Source organism: Anser anser (genome assembly GCF_964211835.1).
Source record: "Anser anser genome assembly, chromosome: 1".
Taxonomy (NCBI): domain Eukaryota; kingdom Metazoa; phylum Chordata; class Aves; order Anseriformes; family Anatidae; genus Anser; species Anser anser.
Window position 1 is genome coordinate 85840030 of NC_139720.1, and position 18303 is coordinate 85858332.

The following is an 18303-nucleotide window of genomic DNA, read 5'->3' on the forward strand; positions in this document are numbered from 1 at the left end:
GCCATGAAAGAGTTGATGATTTCCAGTAGCTTCTCTCATAAGAATTAGCTATTTTACACTTAAAAGTTTTAGTGTTACTTTTATTTAATTTTCCTACAAAAATATTCTGTGTCGATGCATATGGCTTTCAGAACTTTCACTGTTTTTACTAATATTTTTGTGATATTCCTAAGTAATTACTAGTAAAAGTTTCCAAATATTTTGGTAGGGTTTGATGAGCTCTAAGTATTGTTCTCTGTGGCATTAATTGCTGCAAGGGTAAGAAATACACAATGACAAAAATAGTATTAAAAATATACATATATCCTTTTCCTTTCACCACAGGGTAGTTAGAACCTGCCTGATTTTCTACATGCTGCTTCATGTGTTAGCAAGGTATCGATACTTCTTTAATACATACATACAGTGCTAAATCAGTCTAAGTATTTTAGCTCCAAATCTCATAGGTTTTTGGCCTACAAAAGTACAAATATTGTCTGTCATTCTCCAATTTTCCTTAAAATGTTCCCTGAGTTCCCAAAAACTTCCTTTATTCTGGCACCTGCTTTTCTTGTGTTACAGTGCATGTTTTTTATAAATCTTAGGTAACCCTTCAAACACCCACCTGTTCACTGAGGATCTTCTTGGCTAAGTGACTGAGAAGCTCTGATAAGACCACTTCAAAATCTATGTTGATTGTCAAACTATGCTCTTATTGTTCTTACAAGGATTTGCTGTTTAGGGGGGCACTATAACTTATAACTGTGTGGATTGTATTCTTATAAAATCAAAATGCATACACTGCTGTTTAAATTTTGTTATGTATTTTTAAATAATACGCAATATTTAGAAGTAGCATTACTGAATAATGAGTAGACTGACATTCTCAGCATTGCATTTTCTTGCTTTGGTCAACTTAAATGAAAACTTCACAGAGTTTTTGCATTTTTCTTAATTTAATCTATTCATCAGTTTTATTGAAAGTAATATAAAGTGACACTTAATTCTATCATATTTGGCTAATATATAACTCAGCTGTCATGCACCCAGAGAGATTCTTTGGGGGTGTTCGTCTGTCATGTGCAATTTATAATACAGTTTTGTTGCATGAGAGGGTAAAATTTAAAGCAGAATGTATTTGTTTTTCTTTCTTTGTGAAGGGAGGGGAAGCAACTGATAGCAGTCTTTTTAAGACTCGATTTCCATATATTTGCTTTGATAATATTGACCTTGGACTCCTATAATAAAAATAAAGATTCAAAATCACAACAAAGGAAGATGCTTGCAAAAATATTCTCTCAGAAACTGTATGCCTGCAACATGCCTGCTGTTAGGAAGAAGGGATCAGAAACAGTAGAAGGGATCAGACGATATCAAAGTGACAACTCACCCTATGAAAATAATTATAAACAGTATTTAATGAGCGTAATTCACTGCAAGTTCTAACTGTCTGCTTTGGCAAATCTCTTGCTAGGTCTTCCCAGATGTCCCTTCCAATAGTGGGTACTCAAAATATTGAATTAAACAGTATAATTTACAATGAAATGAAATGAATCTGTGTGGAATAAATCAGATATGTCACCCATGAAGGGTAATTATCTTTTATTTTCTCAGAAAAGAAATCCAGAATGGAGCAATAGTTTGCAATACTTGTGAAATAACAGATGCTACTTCTATACATGATAGAATAAACATTTCAATATTTTTAAAACATATTAAAATGATGGTAGATAAGGAAAACAGATAAGTACTTTAAAATGTACTTATGTTGCCATGATGAGCTACCCAGTGTTCTTTTTATTTTTTATTTATTTATTTTTAATATCTAGATAAATTTTAAGCACAAGTAAACCAGGCTGTCGTAATATATTTTATTTCCTCAGTACCTCATTTCTGTGTTATGATTTTTAAGAATTTATCTAACATCAAGAACAGCAAATCTTGAACAGCATATCTTTTACTTTGATTTTCTGGTTCAGCAACTGCTCATTATGACATTTCATAACATTAGGACTTGTTGTTGAAGTGCAAAAATGCAGAGGTTTAAATGTCTTGCAGTTTTTGTGTGCAACTCCAGTAATCTTTTTGTTGCTAAACAATTGAGTTAAATGTGTATTATCGAACCTTTATTTGTTAACGACTTTAAGCAATCTGTGGTGGTCTCATTCCTATAAGAAACTTTTCTCCAGTCATCCAAAAAATCTTTTAGATTTAGGACTCTGAAATTTGTAGATACATGGAAGAGAAATATAACTTTGATTAACATTGCTTGCAGTTTTCCCTCCTTTTTGTCTTTCAGTAAATGCTGTGCAGCCAGCTTTAATTGTCTTTCTTCTGGTGCATTTTTTTGTAGCTATTTCATAGCACTTTTGTTATGGCTTGGCTATTTGGAGATGAGCATAATTTTGAAATGTTTTTTTCTCATAAAGCCTCAAAGCTCTAACAGCTCTTTCTGTTAATTTATCCAAAATATACGAACACCACTGCCATATGTGAAACCATGTTGAGGCAGAGGAGCCATGGTAATGTGTCTTCTGCTGAGACACGTATAGTTTTCTGAGTTTCTTTTGGAGAAGAAAAGCAACTTAGATTTTATGCTGCCATATTATTGTTCATAATGCCCTATCAAGCCACCAGGGTAGTTATAGATTGCATAATTTGTACTAGCTAGAAAAAGACAAATGTAAATGTTAAGAAAGAAAATAAAAGAAAAAATGATGAACTAAGCAACTACGTTTTCCTTATAAGCAAGATTAGTTCTACTGAGATCACATCATGTACTGGGTTCCTTGAATGACAGGCAGTGTTGGTTTCTTAATCTAGAAAGGGGAAGCAAAAAAGGGGGGAACCAACCGGTGGTAGTGGTAGCATCTCATTTTTAGAGAAGGGAAAATAAAATATAAGATGACTGTTTCAATGTTTGCATTGAAAGTCCATAGAAAAACTTCCATGTTGTTGCGGTTAGACTTTTAAACTTAGTACTTGCATCATTATCTAATGAAAATATTCCTCTTTTTAAATGATTGAACATACCTGTTTGCTTTGAGTTGCTGATCCCAAATGTAAAGGGCCAAAATGTTTTTGTTTTTAGATGCCACTGTGCTTCTGAGTTGTGTCCTTGTTACCGGTAAATATCATGAAGGCACTTAACTTCCTTTCCTCTTGAAAATATAGAATACTGTGGGATTTCCTGTATAGATTTGCCAATGTGACAGAATTTTTTTCCTGATGTTCAATACTAAGGCAAGTTTCCAGTTTACATCTCTGTTCACTTATTTTTGTGTTGTGTCCATTTATAACGTGTTTATAAGCCCTTTCTATGAACACCTCAGTCCTCCTGAGAAGTTCAACTTGGAATCAGCAAGACTCATTTTCAGTCTCCTGCTGGTATACACTTTGCCTTATTTGATCAAATTATGTAGAATCTTAATGAAAGAAAAAATGCCTAACAGGGAATGATTTGCCAACTGCAAAAATACTTAGAATTAAATAATCTGTCTCTGCGGAGCATGTACGTATCGATTATTCCTAAATTATATACAGTTGCTGTTTAGACATTATCTTTGTGTATCAGTCAATGTAGAAATAATATATATCGACTTGTTAATCTTTGTTTTCTGGAAAAAAAAAAATATGCAGAAGTCTCTGCTGCTCTGCCAAGTTACTTGTTCTCTTAGTTTATTCTGGGGATGCCTGAAAAATCTCTTTTTAGTTATCCCAGTAGTTCCTTCTTGCTGTAAATGATATTGCCAGAAATGCTGTGTTCAATAGTTTGCAAGCATTCGTATGACCTTATGATACTTAGTCTTCCAACTCTGTGCACTCTTTCACAGTGCAAGGCAAGATGTTACTCCCTAGTTCAGAGGTCCTTTGATCCTGTCAGGGCTTGCTTGCTCTTGATTGAGAGCTGGTTCACATCAATTCTGGTGCAACAGAAAACAGCTGTGTTTTGTTCCTACAATCTGTATCTTCTTCAACTGTTTCTTATCTGTGGGTTTGATAGACTTAGGAGAGAGGAAGTGGTGGGGGAGGAGTTAGATGTATTCAAAATGATGGTGATCTATTTAGTGAGGAGTTTAATAAAAGCTGCAATATATTTTTTTAATTGTTCTGCTATTGAGAGATGTAGAAAAATCTAGGCTATTGTAAAGAAGCAAAAGATAATAGTTCAGTTAATTGTTAGATCTCTTCTTCAACTCATTTCATATGTCTAGAAACAGAACACAAGTATCCCTTAAAGGAACCCAAACCTCAGCTTTGCTTCAAAGCAGTAATAATTGTGCAAGTAAATTAGTGAGAAACATTATGTGTCTCTGTCTGTGAAAGAGAATGGTTGAAGGTACCAAGATAATCCAGAGTAGATCCTAGATAATCCAGTAATGCAGCCCATATTTAAGATGATACTTATATATGTCTGTGTTTGGGAAACAATGTTTCTTATAGTTCTTTGTTCAGTTCAAGTCCAATTTCTTGCTCAAGTAAGTCTTTTTATTTATTTATTTATTTATTTTTTCTTGGAGCTATTGGTAACTGTAAGCTAGATTCTCAAAAAGCTTTCTATAACTCGAGCCATGTATATGGAAACTTAAGAGGAAGGAAGAGGATATGGTAAGACTAAACAAGGCATAGGTAGTGGACTTCTTAATTCTGAAAGAAGTCCCTTCTTAGTAGGTATTCGTATTATCTTAAAGATGGTAAAAAAAACTTCAAAGAGATAAAGCTGGGAGCACTTTGAGATTTTTTTTTTTTTTATTCAAATGGACAGAACAGTTTCAAACAAAAGATTTCAGGACTTATTTTCCTAAAACTATTCAGATTTCTGAATCTCTGTCTTAGGAGAGTGGCTGAGCTATCATGTTTTGGAGTATGCTGAGTTTGGGTGACCTATCTTTTCTCAACACTGTTACATTCTTGTAACTATAAAATCAAACAGAAATTGTCATAACTTTTAGTTCATTGTCAGCTAACTGCAGAGTAAAGAATGTTTTTTTTGTTCTCTTGATGTACATCTTCAAAGATTATTTATATGTTTTGCATACATGGGAACAGTTAAAGCACGTTTCAACTTAGAGTATCCCATTACCTGTTAATTAGGACAGTTACATTACCATATCAAGATTATACACATCTTCTTGGTGAAATGGAAAATGATGACTTTTTTAAGTTAAAATATTTATGATTTTTTTTAATAGTGTCATGTTTTGATACTAGGTATCTTATTAGATACTTGAATGATTAATGTGAATGTGAGCAAGCAATTCGTACAGCCCGTAAGCCTGACTTACTATGTTAACAGGTGTGGTGAAAACTGAATTTATAAAGGAGGTAAAGATCTGTTTAAGGAGAAGATCCATGGCTTTCTCTCTATATCACAGCATTGTGTTCTGCAACACTACAGAATAGGTAAACAAGAACAGGATGAAATCTTGTTGGAAGATAACTGCTTCACTTGAAGTAAAAGGATTTAAACTTTGCTTCCTAATTTCCTGCTACAGTGAATCACTGATTTCTTGTTAGAATTTTGTCATGTATGTTAAAACAAACAAACAAACAAACAAAAAACTAGCGAAAGCAAGAGTGTTAATTTACATCTATCTAAATCTTACTCTAATCTGATAGCCATTAAGCTTCTAATGGTTATGGTATTGAATAAAATAATTATTTGTCTTTCTAATAAGTTCCCAAAAGGAAATATTCCAGGGAATATATATATATATATTGGCTTCTTGTAAATTCTTTATATCCCTTGACCATTAGTCATATTATCAATATATAGTTTCATCTAGAAGTCCACTTATTTTTGGCTAAGGATGTGAACACTAAATTGGTTCTCAACCAGCTGTGGATTTGATGAAGGTTCTTTGGGAAGCAGGATCTTCAATTTGCAAAATGAGGTTCATTCTCCACCCAAATAAGTTACTTTCCATCAAGGAATGGCTCAGTGGAGAGTAACATGAAAAACTGCAGGATGCATTGAAGAACTTGAAGAATTTTTGAAGCGCAGGTGAACTTTTAGAACTGCCAGAAATAGACATCCAGCATTAGCATAAAAAATAAATGTAAAACATCCTCATTTCTAACATTTAAATCAGAGAAATGGGCAAGAAGATTTAACAGCTATTCCACTATGATTCTTATGGCTGCAGATGCATAAAAATTAAATCTCTGGAGATTTTTCATTCACCATACAGTTTAATTGCTAATGAATGGAATATTCATTTGAAGTTAAAGGAATGATAGTAGACTTCATAACTTTTAGCGTTCTTATGAAATCTGATGTGTGATAAAGGGTCTGGAGTTCATATCTTTCCTTAGTGTAATTTCTTTGTTCTTTGCAAAGTAAGCTTGTCAACATCCTGGTTCCTCAGTTCATTTAAGTTATGAATTTTTTATTAAACTATAGATATGAATCATTCCAGTGATTTGCTACATGAATTGTCACAGATGATTATTGGGAGAAATGGCTGGAACAAAAACTGTTGAACTGGTTTTCTCAACAAGTAAACGGAATTTGCTAGGAAAGGTACTTTTTCCCAAGAAAAGCAACCTATTTATTTTCTGTTGTTTTTTGGCATTCTCAGGAAAAAAAAAAAAAAAAGAGAAAAGAGAAAAAAAAAAAAGCTTAAACCCTGTCTCTTAGTGGTTTACCACCAGCTTTTCTTTTTCCTTTCTTTGTGTGTGTGTTTGTGTGCAAGTCTTTAGTTTTCATAACATCTTCATTTTTCTAAAGAAGGAATAAAGTTGCAGAGATCAAATAGATGGACTGATTTGATTTGTTTAAAAGACTTGCAGTGAGTGTTTGGCACTTAAGCACTTGCTATCCAAACTGAATTGCAAAGTTGTTTTCATCTTTGGAAAAAGAGTGCTAGTGTTATAACTTCCTACAAAGACATTTTTTTTTTTTAGTTTTGGTTTATTATGTTTGAAAAATAGCTGGTTAAATAGATATCATCTCAACTGTATTTTTCAGAGGCTTTGAAAACTTTGTAAGTGTACCTTTCTGTAGACAATATATTTCATACTGAAATTTTAGTGTAACTTAAACATGAAATGGCAAATGTTATTGCTAGTTGCTTGATACTTAGTAGTTTAGGTTGAATGCAGGTTGATTTATCAATAGAATAATAACAAATGGTTTTTTCCAAGATCTTTGCTAGCAAATATAAGCACTGTTCTTTCATGTGGTTTCCATTAAAACAGATAAGTTATTTTCTAACTGTGCTTTACAGTTTCTGAAATGACTGCCAAAATCACAAATAATGAAGTTTAGATTTTGCTTCTGGTAACAGCAGAACTAAACGTTTGTGTAGAATTATGGTATTTATGTATTTATTTATTTATTTGTTTTTCCAATGTCCTTTTATCTTGTGTTTTCAAGGATGTTTTGGAAAGCATCTGGTACTTGTGTTCTGACACAAGACGTACTAGACAACGGGCTACTAAAATTAAACACTTTTAATGGGTAATGCCTAGAACATTATATCACAGGGAAAATGTTCTCCATTTTCCTTGTATTTGAAACTGGATTCAAAGGTGGTTGCACTGTACGACACAGGGGTAGTTGGTGTTTTGCTATATAGTGTACTACAAGAGACATCAAATGTCCAAAAGTATACACTTCTACTTTTTAGATTTCATTGTTACCGTTATTAGCTTCTGGTTCCAAATTCAATTTCAGGGTAATTAAGAATATAGCTTATGTGTAATTATTTTATGGGGGAATTGAAGAACAAGCAGAGTAGTAGCGTGCTTGCTGTGATTTCATAGCAATCAGTAAAGAAAATGGAGAATTCCTTACCTTTTAAAATTTATTATTAAAATATATAAATACTACATTGTACAAGCCAGAGTTGAATATTTGCATTTTAATTTGTTCAAAAATTAATGTACTGATGATTAATTTGTAAAACATCTGATGGTAATATCAGTTATGAGTAATCAGTCATTCTTGTAATGTGCAACTCTAAATCAATGATAGTACTCAAAATTTGAAGTCTGTCAAACTAAAGGATCAGTGACACTGTTAATCAGCGCTTCTTGTATTCCTTCTCCTCCGTCAAAACACTGACTTCTAGTATTCTGGTGTTAGATTAGAGAGAAGCAGAAATAGATGGAAGCCTTTTCTGGGGAAAAGTGTTAACAGAAATTCAATGACATCAACAACTCTGAGAAAATTATTGTAGACACAGATTATGGACAATAGAGTCAATTTTCATGTCCTCTTTTTTGTAATACCAGATATTTTTGACTGATAGATACAGCTGGACAGATAATTTATTTCATGGAGGATATAGAATAATCATTCAAATTCGTAACAAAGCCTCACTATTAGGATTTCTTCATTAAATGAATTATTTAAAATTTCTTTTGAATGACAGTAAAAAATTTGTTTTAAAATTATCTTTAAAAAGTCTCCCATATAAATGTAAGACATTTAAAATGTTAAGTGAGAGGTAATTGCAAAAGAAAACAATCCAAGTACTTTTTAGGAGAAACTTCAAGCAAAATGTTTTTGACAGGCTCTGAGTTTTTTCTTTGAAATGTGTTTTCTGTAAAATGGACCCGTTTCATGGTGTTTGTTTGTGTTTTTTCTTTTTTTTTTTGTAATTATTTGAACTTACACTATACCTTTTTTTTTTTTTTTTAAAAAAAAAGGTCTTCAGTTGGAGGGTTTCTATTTTTTTTTTCCTCTGTGTCTTCATTAGGATAGGTAGCTTTCACAGGAGTAATTTAGTGGATTAGTTATAAATAAATTACTTGAAAAGTGAATTAGGTATAAACTATTAGCATGCCCCCTTCCTTGTTAATTTGAATCGAAGGAGTGTCATTTCACACCATTTTGTCCTTTTCCACGCAGCTGTGGTTTTGCTTCAGTAGGTCTCTCTAGTGGTGCAGATCCTGAAGTGTGAAACCAGAGAGGAAGAAGGCAAGCCTTACAATTTCACTTGGCTAGCCTTGTCTGTACCATTCTCTGCACTGCTTCCCAAATGTTGTGAGCAGTCCTCAAGGATTGCTGCCCACTGTTTATTCCACTGCTGCTTCATCCCTGCTCGTGCTCTCCCTAGGCTTTGGGGTAGTGCTGGAATTAAAGGGAGCCTGGGTAACACAAGGAACTGAATATACTGTGTGACTGGGGGAGATGGGGATCTGGAATGATAACTTGCGGATGACTTGATTAATATTAGTCTGGTGGCTGAAGTGCTTAACTTAAACATCAAATGTAGACCTAAAGACATTAAAGTAAGGAAGCAAGGACTATGTTATGGATAAGAACTTCTTCACAGGGAAGATGTGCTGAGGACAAGTGACATTACAGTGTATGGTTTCCAGGAGGGAAGGCTGGACACTGCTTGGATGGGGGAGATGTCATGACTGCCTTTCTTACCTTTCACATTGGAGAAGACAGAGAAGCAGCAGTGGTTCAGTCTGGGTAGGCTTGGTTAGGTGAAGGACGGGACTCCACATTGAGAGATACTGAAGCTGTGGATGGTGTAGAGGACAGTCAAGAAGCAGGATCACCCTGTCCTGATCTTTTCTATACTGTCTTCTGTAGGGAAGGCACAGCTGGGAGTGTGTGAAGGGAGATACCTGACTTAGGCCTTGCCTACCACTCAAAGTATGCTCAGGTTTTACTGTGGCCAGAAATTGCTGTTGTGATATCTATAAAAACACATTTTTCAGGGCATTAACTTCACATCTTTCCCGTAGCGCAACTAATGTTTGAAGACTTTGCGGCAGCCAGGCAGTGAGGAACAGCAGAGAATTAGTGGTTTTGGAAAGGTGTTTATGCTCGGCTCAAAAGAGTAAAAATCTAACTGGGTACACCATGCAAAGAACTCTTCACTAAAAACAAACAGAGCAGAACTCCGTTCTTCATTTTTTTCCACTACAGTGTTGCTTTAGAACAAAATGAAATACCATACTCTTAATTTCATGATTTCAGCTAACTTGTTCACTCTGCATACAGTAAACTATATATATGTGTATATATATTTTTTTCTACATGGGATATAGTGCAACATCTCCAAGTTTATTCTAAAAATGTTAAATTTTGAAATTGTGTTGGTCTGTTCCTCTTTCATAGATACCTTTTTTTCTATGTGAACTATACTTTCAAATTGAATTGTGTTTGCTTAATATAGCAGGCACACCCCTTTAATGCTAGCGATACTATGGCTCCGGTCAGTGGTTTGCTTCCAGGGCCACGTACTGTTCTGCAGAGTTTTTATTATACAGAGCAGCGCCACAGAAATAAGTAAATAAATAAAATGAAAGGCTTATTGTTAAAATTGTTAAAATATGGAAAAAATATTATGAGGATGTAGTGAACAATATCCAGTTCCTTTACACTAAAATCCTGATTTGCAAATGTGAGTGAAAGATTGTCTTTACATTTCCAGAGATGATTAGCTGCCAGCTCTAATCAAATTGAGAAGTAATTAGCAAATCAAAACTTGATTAGCTCTTTGCTTGATTTACTAAAATTATAGTTTATGCAGTTTAAATGATGGGGGAGGGGAAATGTCTCTTCTCTACATATAGCCTAGCGTTCTGCATTAGGGAGGAAGGGAAGAGAATTGTTGCTTACAGTACTTATCTACTTTAATATCCCAGTGCTATTACTTCATTGAATGTGATGCTGGGTAAGCGAAGACTTCATCCCTTTTACCGTTGAAGTAAATGTGTTGCAAGTAGATGCAAGCCTTGTTTAGGATATGAGTGACCCAGACAGCCTGACTTCATTACCAGAACTCTTCTTCATTCATGAAGTGCTTCAGTCATATTACAGAATTATTAAAATGTGAAGGTTATGCATGTGATTCTGCAATAAAGGAAGTTATTTAATTGATTCATGTGCTGTAACTGTACGGGCAAGGTTGAAAGGGGAGAGTGATCTTGACAGTGCTGGAGTTCTATTTCCATCTCTGCCATCTACTGACTGTGAGACATTTGCCTTTGCTTAGTTTCTCTAATACTATTTTTCCTGTCTGTGGAACAAATACCATTTATTCTGTTCTTCCACTGCCTTGAACTTTGAGTTCCTGAGGGAAGAAAAAAAAAAAAAAGGTAGCTTGGGTCTAAAAGGGTCTAATAGATGTCCCTCTAGCTTACATATACCAAATGCAAAATAAATAGTCTATCTATATGGGGCCAAAAATAAATATGTATGTTTTTCTAGTACGCAGTTTGCTACAGTCTTCCTTGTCTGTCTTCTCCATGAGATGAGATGGCTGTAATGCTCTCTGCATTTACATTGTGACCAAGACACGTTTTAATGCATCTTTTATACTTGAGTCTTATTTGTTGCAGAAGTAACTGCAGTGGAGAGCTTCCCTGAATTAATTTAATGGCAGAATTAGCAGGCCATCTGTAATCCCATTGAAATACCTTAAAGGCTTCACTTTTTGCAGGTAGCCTTATTAAAAAAACAAGAGGTTTGATACAAACTCAGAACAGAGTGTAAGATTTATTTATTTTTTTTGAATGGCTGTGCCTGTATCTTAAAAACACAGTTTAATTAAACAGAAGACTAGAGAGATAAACCTAGTAATGGTACAGTATAAAGTACTGCTCAAATACTGATATTTAGGAAGTTTATTTTTTTTTTTCTCTTAAATGAAACACTAAAGAAAACTGAATCAACGCTGTGGTTATGTATCTGAAAGCCAAATGGGTCCCTCACATAGCCTATATTTCAGAGTATATTCCAGCAAACTTCAGAGAAATCTAGATGCTGTTTTCAATGGATTTTTTTTCTTCTAGTTTTTAGAGCACTTTATTTTCAGACATGGGTTGTTTATATAGCAATTTAATATATCGAGTATTTCTGCCTCAGGCTGCAAGGTTGTGGTATGGCAGCTGATCTATTTCTCTTTCGGATAAAGTATTTAATCCATAAAATTTTCCTTTCTCTAGGGGACATAAGTAGTCTTAAACATTACTCTTGGACTTTCAAACTTGTATAGACTATTAAATGAACTGTTGTATATATTTTATCAAAAGCACTTTTTTTCTTTTCTTCCTTTTTTTTTTTTCTCCTCTTTTTAAGCTCCCAGGAACTGCACTGTGCTTATCTTCCCTGACTCCTTTCCTCCTGAAGATTCAATGTACTGTTATATACTTGTCTCCTTTTCTTATGTCTACTGATTAAAAAGTCATCCTTTCATGGGACAGTCGTGTGGTCCCAACGTCTATTTGCAAAAACTGTCATGTCATCACAGGGTGCCCCCTTTAGAGCAACCATGCCACACAATGAATCACAAATTGTTTGTAAGAAGCTCTGTTTTCCTTTGACTGAAATGCATTATTGAGGGAGATAGAGCTCAACAGGAACAATGGTAGGAATCCTTGACAAGCAAAGATGATGACCGATAGCTCTATGAATGGGATTATATGATATGGTATTCTGAGATACAGGAGGACTTTATTTGATCTAGCTGATGTCCCATCCAGTATTTAATCCAGGTACCGGATAGCTGGAACTTTAAGCAGATAAAATTCATATACTAAGAAGGAGAGAAATTAGACTTTATAATTTTTAGCTGGGACTCTTATGTGTAAAAGCAGGATAAAATTATCTATCTTTTCTATGTAAAGGCAGTAGATCCATTGTAACTTTTGGTGTCAAGGCTAATTTTAGTTGCAGACAGAAGGGAAATTTTCACCAAAGGGATGTGAAGTTTGTTTTTTAGGTGGGAAGTGCTGTAGTGGGACAGGCAACATTTCATGAAAATATGCATTTGTCAAAAAATATTATTTAATGGTGAGGATAGGTAATACATAGCTGAATCATTTTATTTTTTAAAAGTATGATTTATTTTTAAAGTTTTTTTTCCTTTTAGTTATGATTTCTATATCTTCATTTGCTTATATTTCCAACTGCTTGCAGTTTTTACCCTGAATTTATTGTGTTTCTATGCCTGCATTCCATCTTTTTGATAGAAATAGTTTTTGAAAACCTTTTTGTAATTACTTTCAGGAAAGTTTCTGAATGAATCCCAAGTTGTTTTGCAGGGCTGTGATAGAGATCTAAAACATATTAAGAGATCTAAAAAATATTTTTCTCTCATAGGTATCCTGGCTGTGTGTATCATCAAAAAGTTACAGACTAAAGAGATGATTTTGTGGGGTTACTCTGATAAAGGTTGCATGTTTTTGATAGTCATGGCTGCATTTACTATTTAATTTATTTTTTATATATATATTTTTATTACTAGATTTTACTGGTTCTGGCTGGAACAGAATGAACTTTCTTCAGTGCAGCCCCTACGGTAATGTGCTTTGCATTTGCGACCTGTAAGGTGTTGGTGCCCCTCCAGCATTTTGGCTGTTGCTGAGCAGTGCTGGTGCTGGCTGGCTCCTCAACCTCCCCATCCCCACTGCTGGTTGGCTGGGGGTGGGCAGGAGGTGGGGAAGGGGCACAGTCAGGACAGCTGATGTAAACATAAACCCATACCATACATTGCTCTGCTTGGCAATAGACGCTAGGGGAAAGGAGGAGGGAGGGGGGACGGGATGTTTGTGGTTATGGTGTTTGCCTTCCCAAGCAACCGCTACATGTGCTAAGGCCCTGTGTGCACGGAAGTGGAGGGATATATGCCTGCTGGTGGGAAGGAGTAAATTTTGCTTTCCCTGTTAAGATGTCCTTCTATCAATCTATGAGGCTTCTCGCCCTCCGTTTCCTGCCCATCCCATGGGAGAGAAGCAGGGGGTGTTTGGCTGCTGGGTCAACCTCCCTCAAAATGGTAGAGGTGAAAGAAGCTATTTTAATTTATTGGCTTAAAGGAGGTAGTCTTTCATAGGCCTTGAGGATAAGGATATGAGCAAGGAGATGCATTTATTTATTTATTTATGGTAATGTGTGGTACTAATGAGACTGTAGGTCCTGCCTAGACTTGAACTTGGAAATTGTTTAGTGCTTTAAGATTTTTTTCCTCAGTGTTGGGCTGCAGTTTTCATGTCCCATCCCTAAGGTACATCTGCCAAGCCTCTGAAACTGGGCAGAGTGTATGTGAATGGCTGATTCCGTGTTCTTCACCTGAGCCTCCAACTTTTCCCGTTCTAGAATGTTTGCAGTGTGTGATTCAGAGTGCAAACTGAGCCCCCCTTCAGCAGGTGAACCATTGCCAGCACCAAACGTAGCTGTGGCTACACAGTCTTATTTGCAAAAACATCTGAACTGTTCTTGCTGACCCCCATTCAGGCAGCTGCTGCTATAGCAGTGCCAAGGCAAATCCCTTGTATGTTTTCCCTGGCTGTTCCATTGCCTCTGTGAGAATTCGTAGTGAAATAGGATTACTCTTAGGTAAACAACCCAAGGTTTAGGGAATACCTAACTCTTATAAATATTGCATTAAAATACTGATTATTAATGACATCCCAATTTTCCACTATTTACATCAGTTGAGTAGGTAGATAAACTTCAAAAGGTTTTAACCTTAGAAATAGTGTGTCTCAACAGATGTGATACTGCTTCATCCTACACGTTGTCATAATTAAGAAGCATTCAGAAGTTATTTTTTCTTTCAGCAATTTCAGGCATGATCTTGTGATTCAAATTTTAGTAAAGATTGTAACCTGTACTTCACTAGTACAATTAAGGTAATTGACAAAGGCAAAGCTAGTTTGCAAAGTTAATTAGAATTTTCCATCTCCTCACTTTCAATTAAGCTTGTTGGTCTGACACATTTCTTCCTGTTTAATGTCTTGCCATTACTTTTACACAGTATGCAGGTTGTGGTAGTGTGGTAGTCTGTCAGATAAACAGTGGCTATTGAAATAATCATGGAGCTGATGAACTATTTTGTGGGGAACTTTTGGTCGTCCTCTTGTGTTTGAGCATCTGAGTAATTACTACATACTTCATTTATCTAGCAGTTTTGAGGTGCACTATAAAAGTACGTTAGTGGTGGTGGTGTTTGTTTGTTTCCTTTTTTCTGCTGAACAAGAACACTACTGTAATGCAGAAACAGATATAACGCATTAAAAGAACTGTAATTACAGCAAATGAAATATTAAGAGACTACAAATCCTTTAAAGTGTTTGTAAATTAGGACAGAAATTATAGTGATGCTGAATGTTAAATCTGACACTGTCAGAAAATTATGTATGGCTTTGGTAACATGGCAGTACTAAAAGTTGGATTGCTGCCCTGGGGATCTTGTGGTTCTGTCAAACCCTGTTCCTGGCAACTGTTATGACTCCTTAAGCCAAACAATTTACCCCTTTCAAAATGTGTATTGGGTCACAATACTTGTGATACATTTATTCTTTTGATGGTTCTCTAATTGGAAGGAAAACAATAACAGCTAAGCTAAGATTAGATGCAACATCACAGACGGTGTTTATAATATATTACATAAATAAGTGTTTTAAAAACAAAATGCTTAACTTGCTTAACAAGCATCTGTCCAGTCCCTGCAATCATGAGATGCCCAAATCACTTGGTTCAGTTAAGTACCACACAGGTGACAAGTAAAAAATTACTAGTTCTCGTGAATATGATGACATTGGTACGTTGTCATGAAAATCCAGTGTCTGCCAACTTTGAAGACTGAATCAGTAACAAATATGGCTATATCCTCCATTGCATTCATACCCCATATATATCACACCTCACGAGCCTGGATTTAGCTTCCCTACACACCGTGCTGATTTCATTTGCACGATCTCTCTATACCATGACGTTCACCCTTCCATATCAGAGCTTGGCATACATCTCATCAGAGAGGATCATTAGGAAGTAATGCTTTGCCTATGGTTATCCTGGCAGCACCACAGGCCAAGCGAACTGGCTAATAGCCTACTGTTGCAAAGTATCATCCTCTCAAGTCTTCTTTATATCACAAAACACTGTTCACTGTGATGCTTGTCATCCCACAGAACATGAGGTGGCTTCGTGCTGATAGTTTGGGTTCTCACAAGTGATGTGAACTGGACCTGGGTGAAGTAACTCCTGGTGTGTGTCATTGTAGGGCTTAAGATCTTTATGGAAAGGTCACTTTTCTGTTTCCTGGGTTGTTACTGTTTTATGGACCTGATACATAGCTGAATTGTTGCATATACACAGGGTTGCTGCAAGGTGAGAGGTTTCTGAGAGAAAATTATTTGGGCATTGCAATAGGAGTGCTTTAAATGCCCCCCCAAAAAAATTCATAGAGCAGCCAAGCTGCTGTTATTTCACTGACAAAACTAGCCCAGCAGCTACACAATGCCTTATGCGTTTGTCTGAAATATCTGTTTGATGCAAAGATCTTCTCAGCATTTAAGAGAAATGGTGCAGTGTTTAAGTGCCCATCTTCGCAGGCACAGGGAGGGCTGCTAGCCAACATCTGAGCAATCACAGAATTCCTGTGCATCTGGATGCTGTGACAAGATCAGCCATTGAAGATACACTTGAGGAAAGCATCCGCTGTTCTAAGTCAAGGCTGGACATCTGTTCTGCTACTGCTGCTACATTTGGTGATGTTGATGGAAGTAAACTGCTGACCATGACTGTCTCACAAAAACATGCAGAAATTCCATGTGAAGCATCTGTGAAACGCTGACTGACAATGGGAATATTTCTGATTTTTCTTATTGGTCTCTTACACATCTGGCTTTTGGATGTTGCACTTGTAAACGTTTCCAGTCCACCTTCCCACCAGTTTACAGATTAATATCCTGCACATGGTCCAGGCCCAAGTCAACAAACATATGAATCTTAAGTGACTTTTATCCATCTGATTTTTTGATTTTGATGTAGTATGCCCATTTCAGTGTTTGTATCCTAAACTTTTTTTTAAGCTCAGTCTTACATAGTGTAAAATTCTCTGGCTCAGATGATGTCTCCAGTTTCTTTGAGACTAATCCTGTATAACTCTGGTGGTCTACGACCATTTAAGGACAAAGGTTTTGGTCTTTATAGAAGTTTGCAACTAAACATACTTTTAAAAAAATGTGTGAGTAGACTGGGCAGCTTGATTTTGTATTTTGGATATTGTTTAGTAACATCTAGGGGTATTGTTTGTTTCTTTACTCACTAAAGAGTAAGAAAGTCTGCAGATAACTGTAGGACAAATGCTTTAACATCCATATTTTCCTACAGCTTTAACATCCATATTTTATATCTATATTTCCTAGAAAAATGAGATGAAAATAGAAAGCTTGATATTTCCCCTGTTCATTATATGCAGAGTTTTTTTCTGAGTGACAATGTTACAATTTATGATGATCTATTAGGCAATTGTCTTGCTTAATGATATGTTTCAAATGTATCTTGATGTGTCAGAAATGTTTAGCTTTTGTCTTATGTTTATTCAGCTTTCTGAAGGACTATCATCTTCCCATCATGAGAATGTGCCATTCAGATTCAAAGAACTAAGGACAGTGATTTTTAGAAAGCAGCACAGAACTGTATGGTCTGGGATTTTGGGGGTTGTTTTCTTTGTTTGTTTCCAACAAACATATTTGGCCTTTCAAGTCAGAAAGCTAACAGAGCTGGGTCTCACAATTTAAGATACAAATAGGAAGAGTTTTGGAAACTTTGAAATCTTTGCAGGCTATCAAACCCATCTTAGGGTAGCTCAGAAGTGAGTTGATAGGTGCCATGGAGCACAGGATGCATTTCTTAAACTGAAAGCTTTGTGGAATAAATTCCTGATCTGTTTGATTGTGGGTTAGGTGAAGGTGAGAGGGCATGTCTCTTGTTGCATTATGTGAACGCATGTGTATTCTCTTCTGCAGACTTATCAGACAGAAGACTGTCTTTTTTAAAATCTGAATTAATCGTGTTGTATATCTCTGATATCCAGATGGCTGTTTTTGTTTGGTTTTGATTTTTGTTTAGTTAGTTAGTCTTGATTAGATGGTTAGTTTGAATTTCATGAAGATTAAAAAATGAAGACAATCCATATTTCTCAAAAGATGCCCATGAACATGTGAATGCAGGGGCTCAGTTGTCAGTCTGGATGCTCAAACTATAATGTACTGGTAAAAATTGGCTTTTTCTTATAAAAAGATCTGTATTACATTATAGTAAATTAGCGAATACATATTTGGGATGCTTCTGAATCCTGGAAGATGGACCACTCAAAAGATACATGAGTTCAAAGAAAATTATCTTTCTGTTGTTGAGATAAATATATGCATTCGTTTACTTATCTTCAAAGTGCTTATCAGAGTGTGATCCATTCAGTACTTTTCCTCAGAGTTCACCTGGCAGGCGCTGCTGCTTTTTCATGAGTTGAGGGAAGGAACACCAACTTCTACACATTCCTCTTGTGGTTTAGTTTATTAGGGAAATGATGCATTTAACACCCCTACAAACAAATCAGTTGTGTCATG

General features: G+C 35.5%; 1 protein-coding gene across 9 annotated transcripts in view; it reads left to right on the forward strand.

Annotated features, from left to right (window-relative positions):
• Positions 1-18303, forward strand: part of CADM2 (cell adhesion molecule 2) — a 660501-nt gene that overhangs the window by 365729 nt on the left and 276469 nt on the right. Inside the window, exon 1 of one of the 9 annotated variants that reach the window (XM_083836576.1) lies at positions 2415-4457. The exons of 6 other annotated variants lie outside the window; for them this stretch is intronic. Coding sequence is in view for 1 of the 3 variants with exons in the window: in XM_083836583.1 (XP_083692709.1) it covers positions 13223-13250 (28 nt within the window). In the remaining 2 variants the exon portion in view is untranslated. Of the gene's footprint in view, positions 1-2414; positions 4458-5890; positions 5984-13207; positions 13251-18303 lie in introns of those variants that run through there. 2 more of the 9 variants (XM_083836575.1, XM_083836583.1) reach the window with 2 other exon arrangements.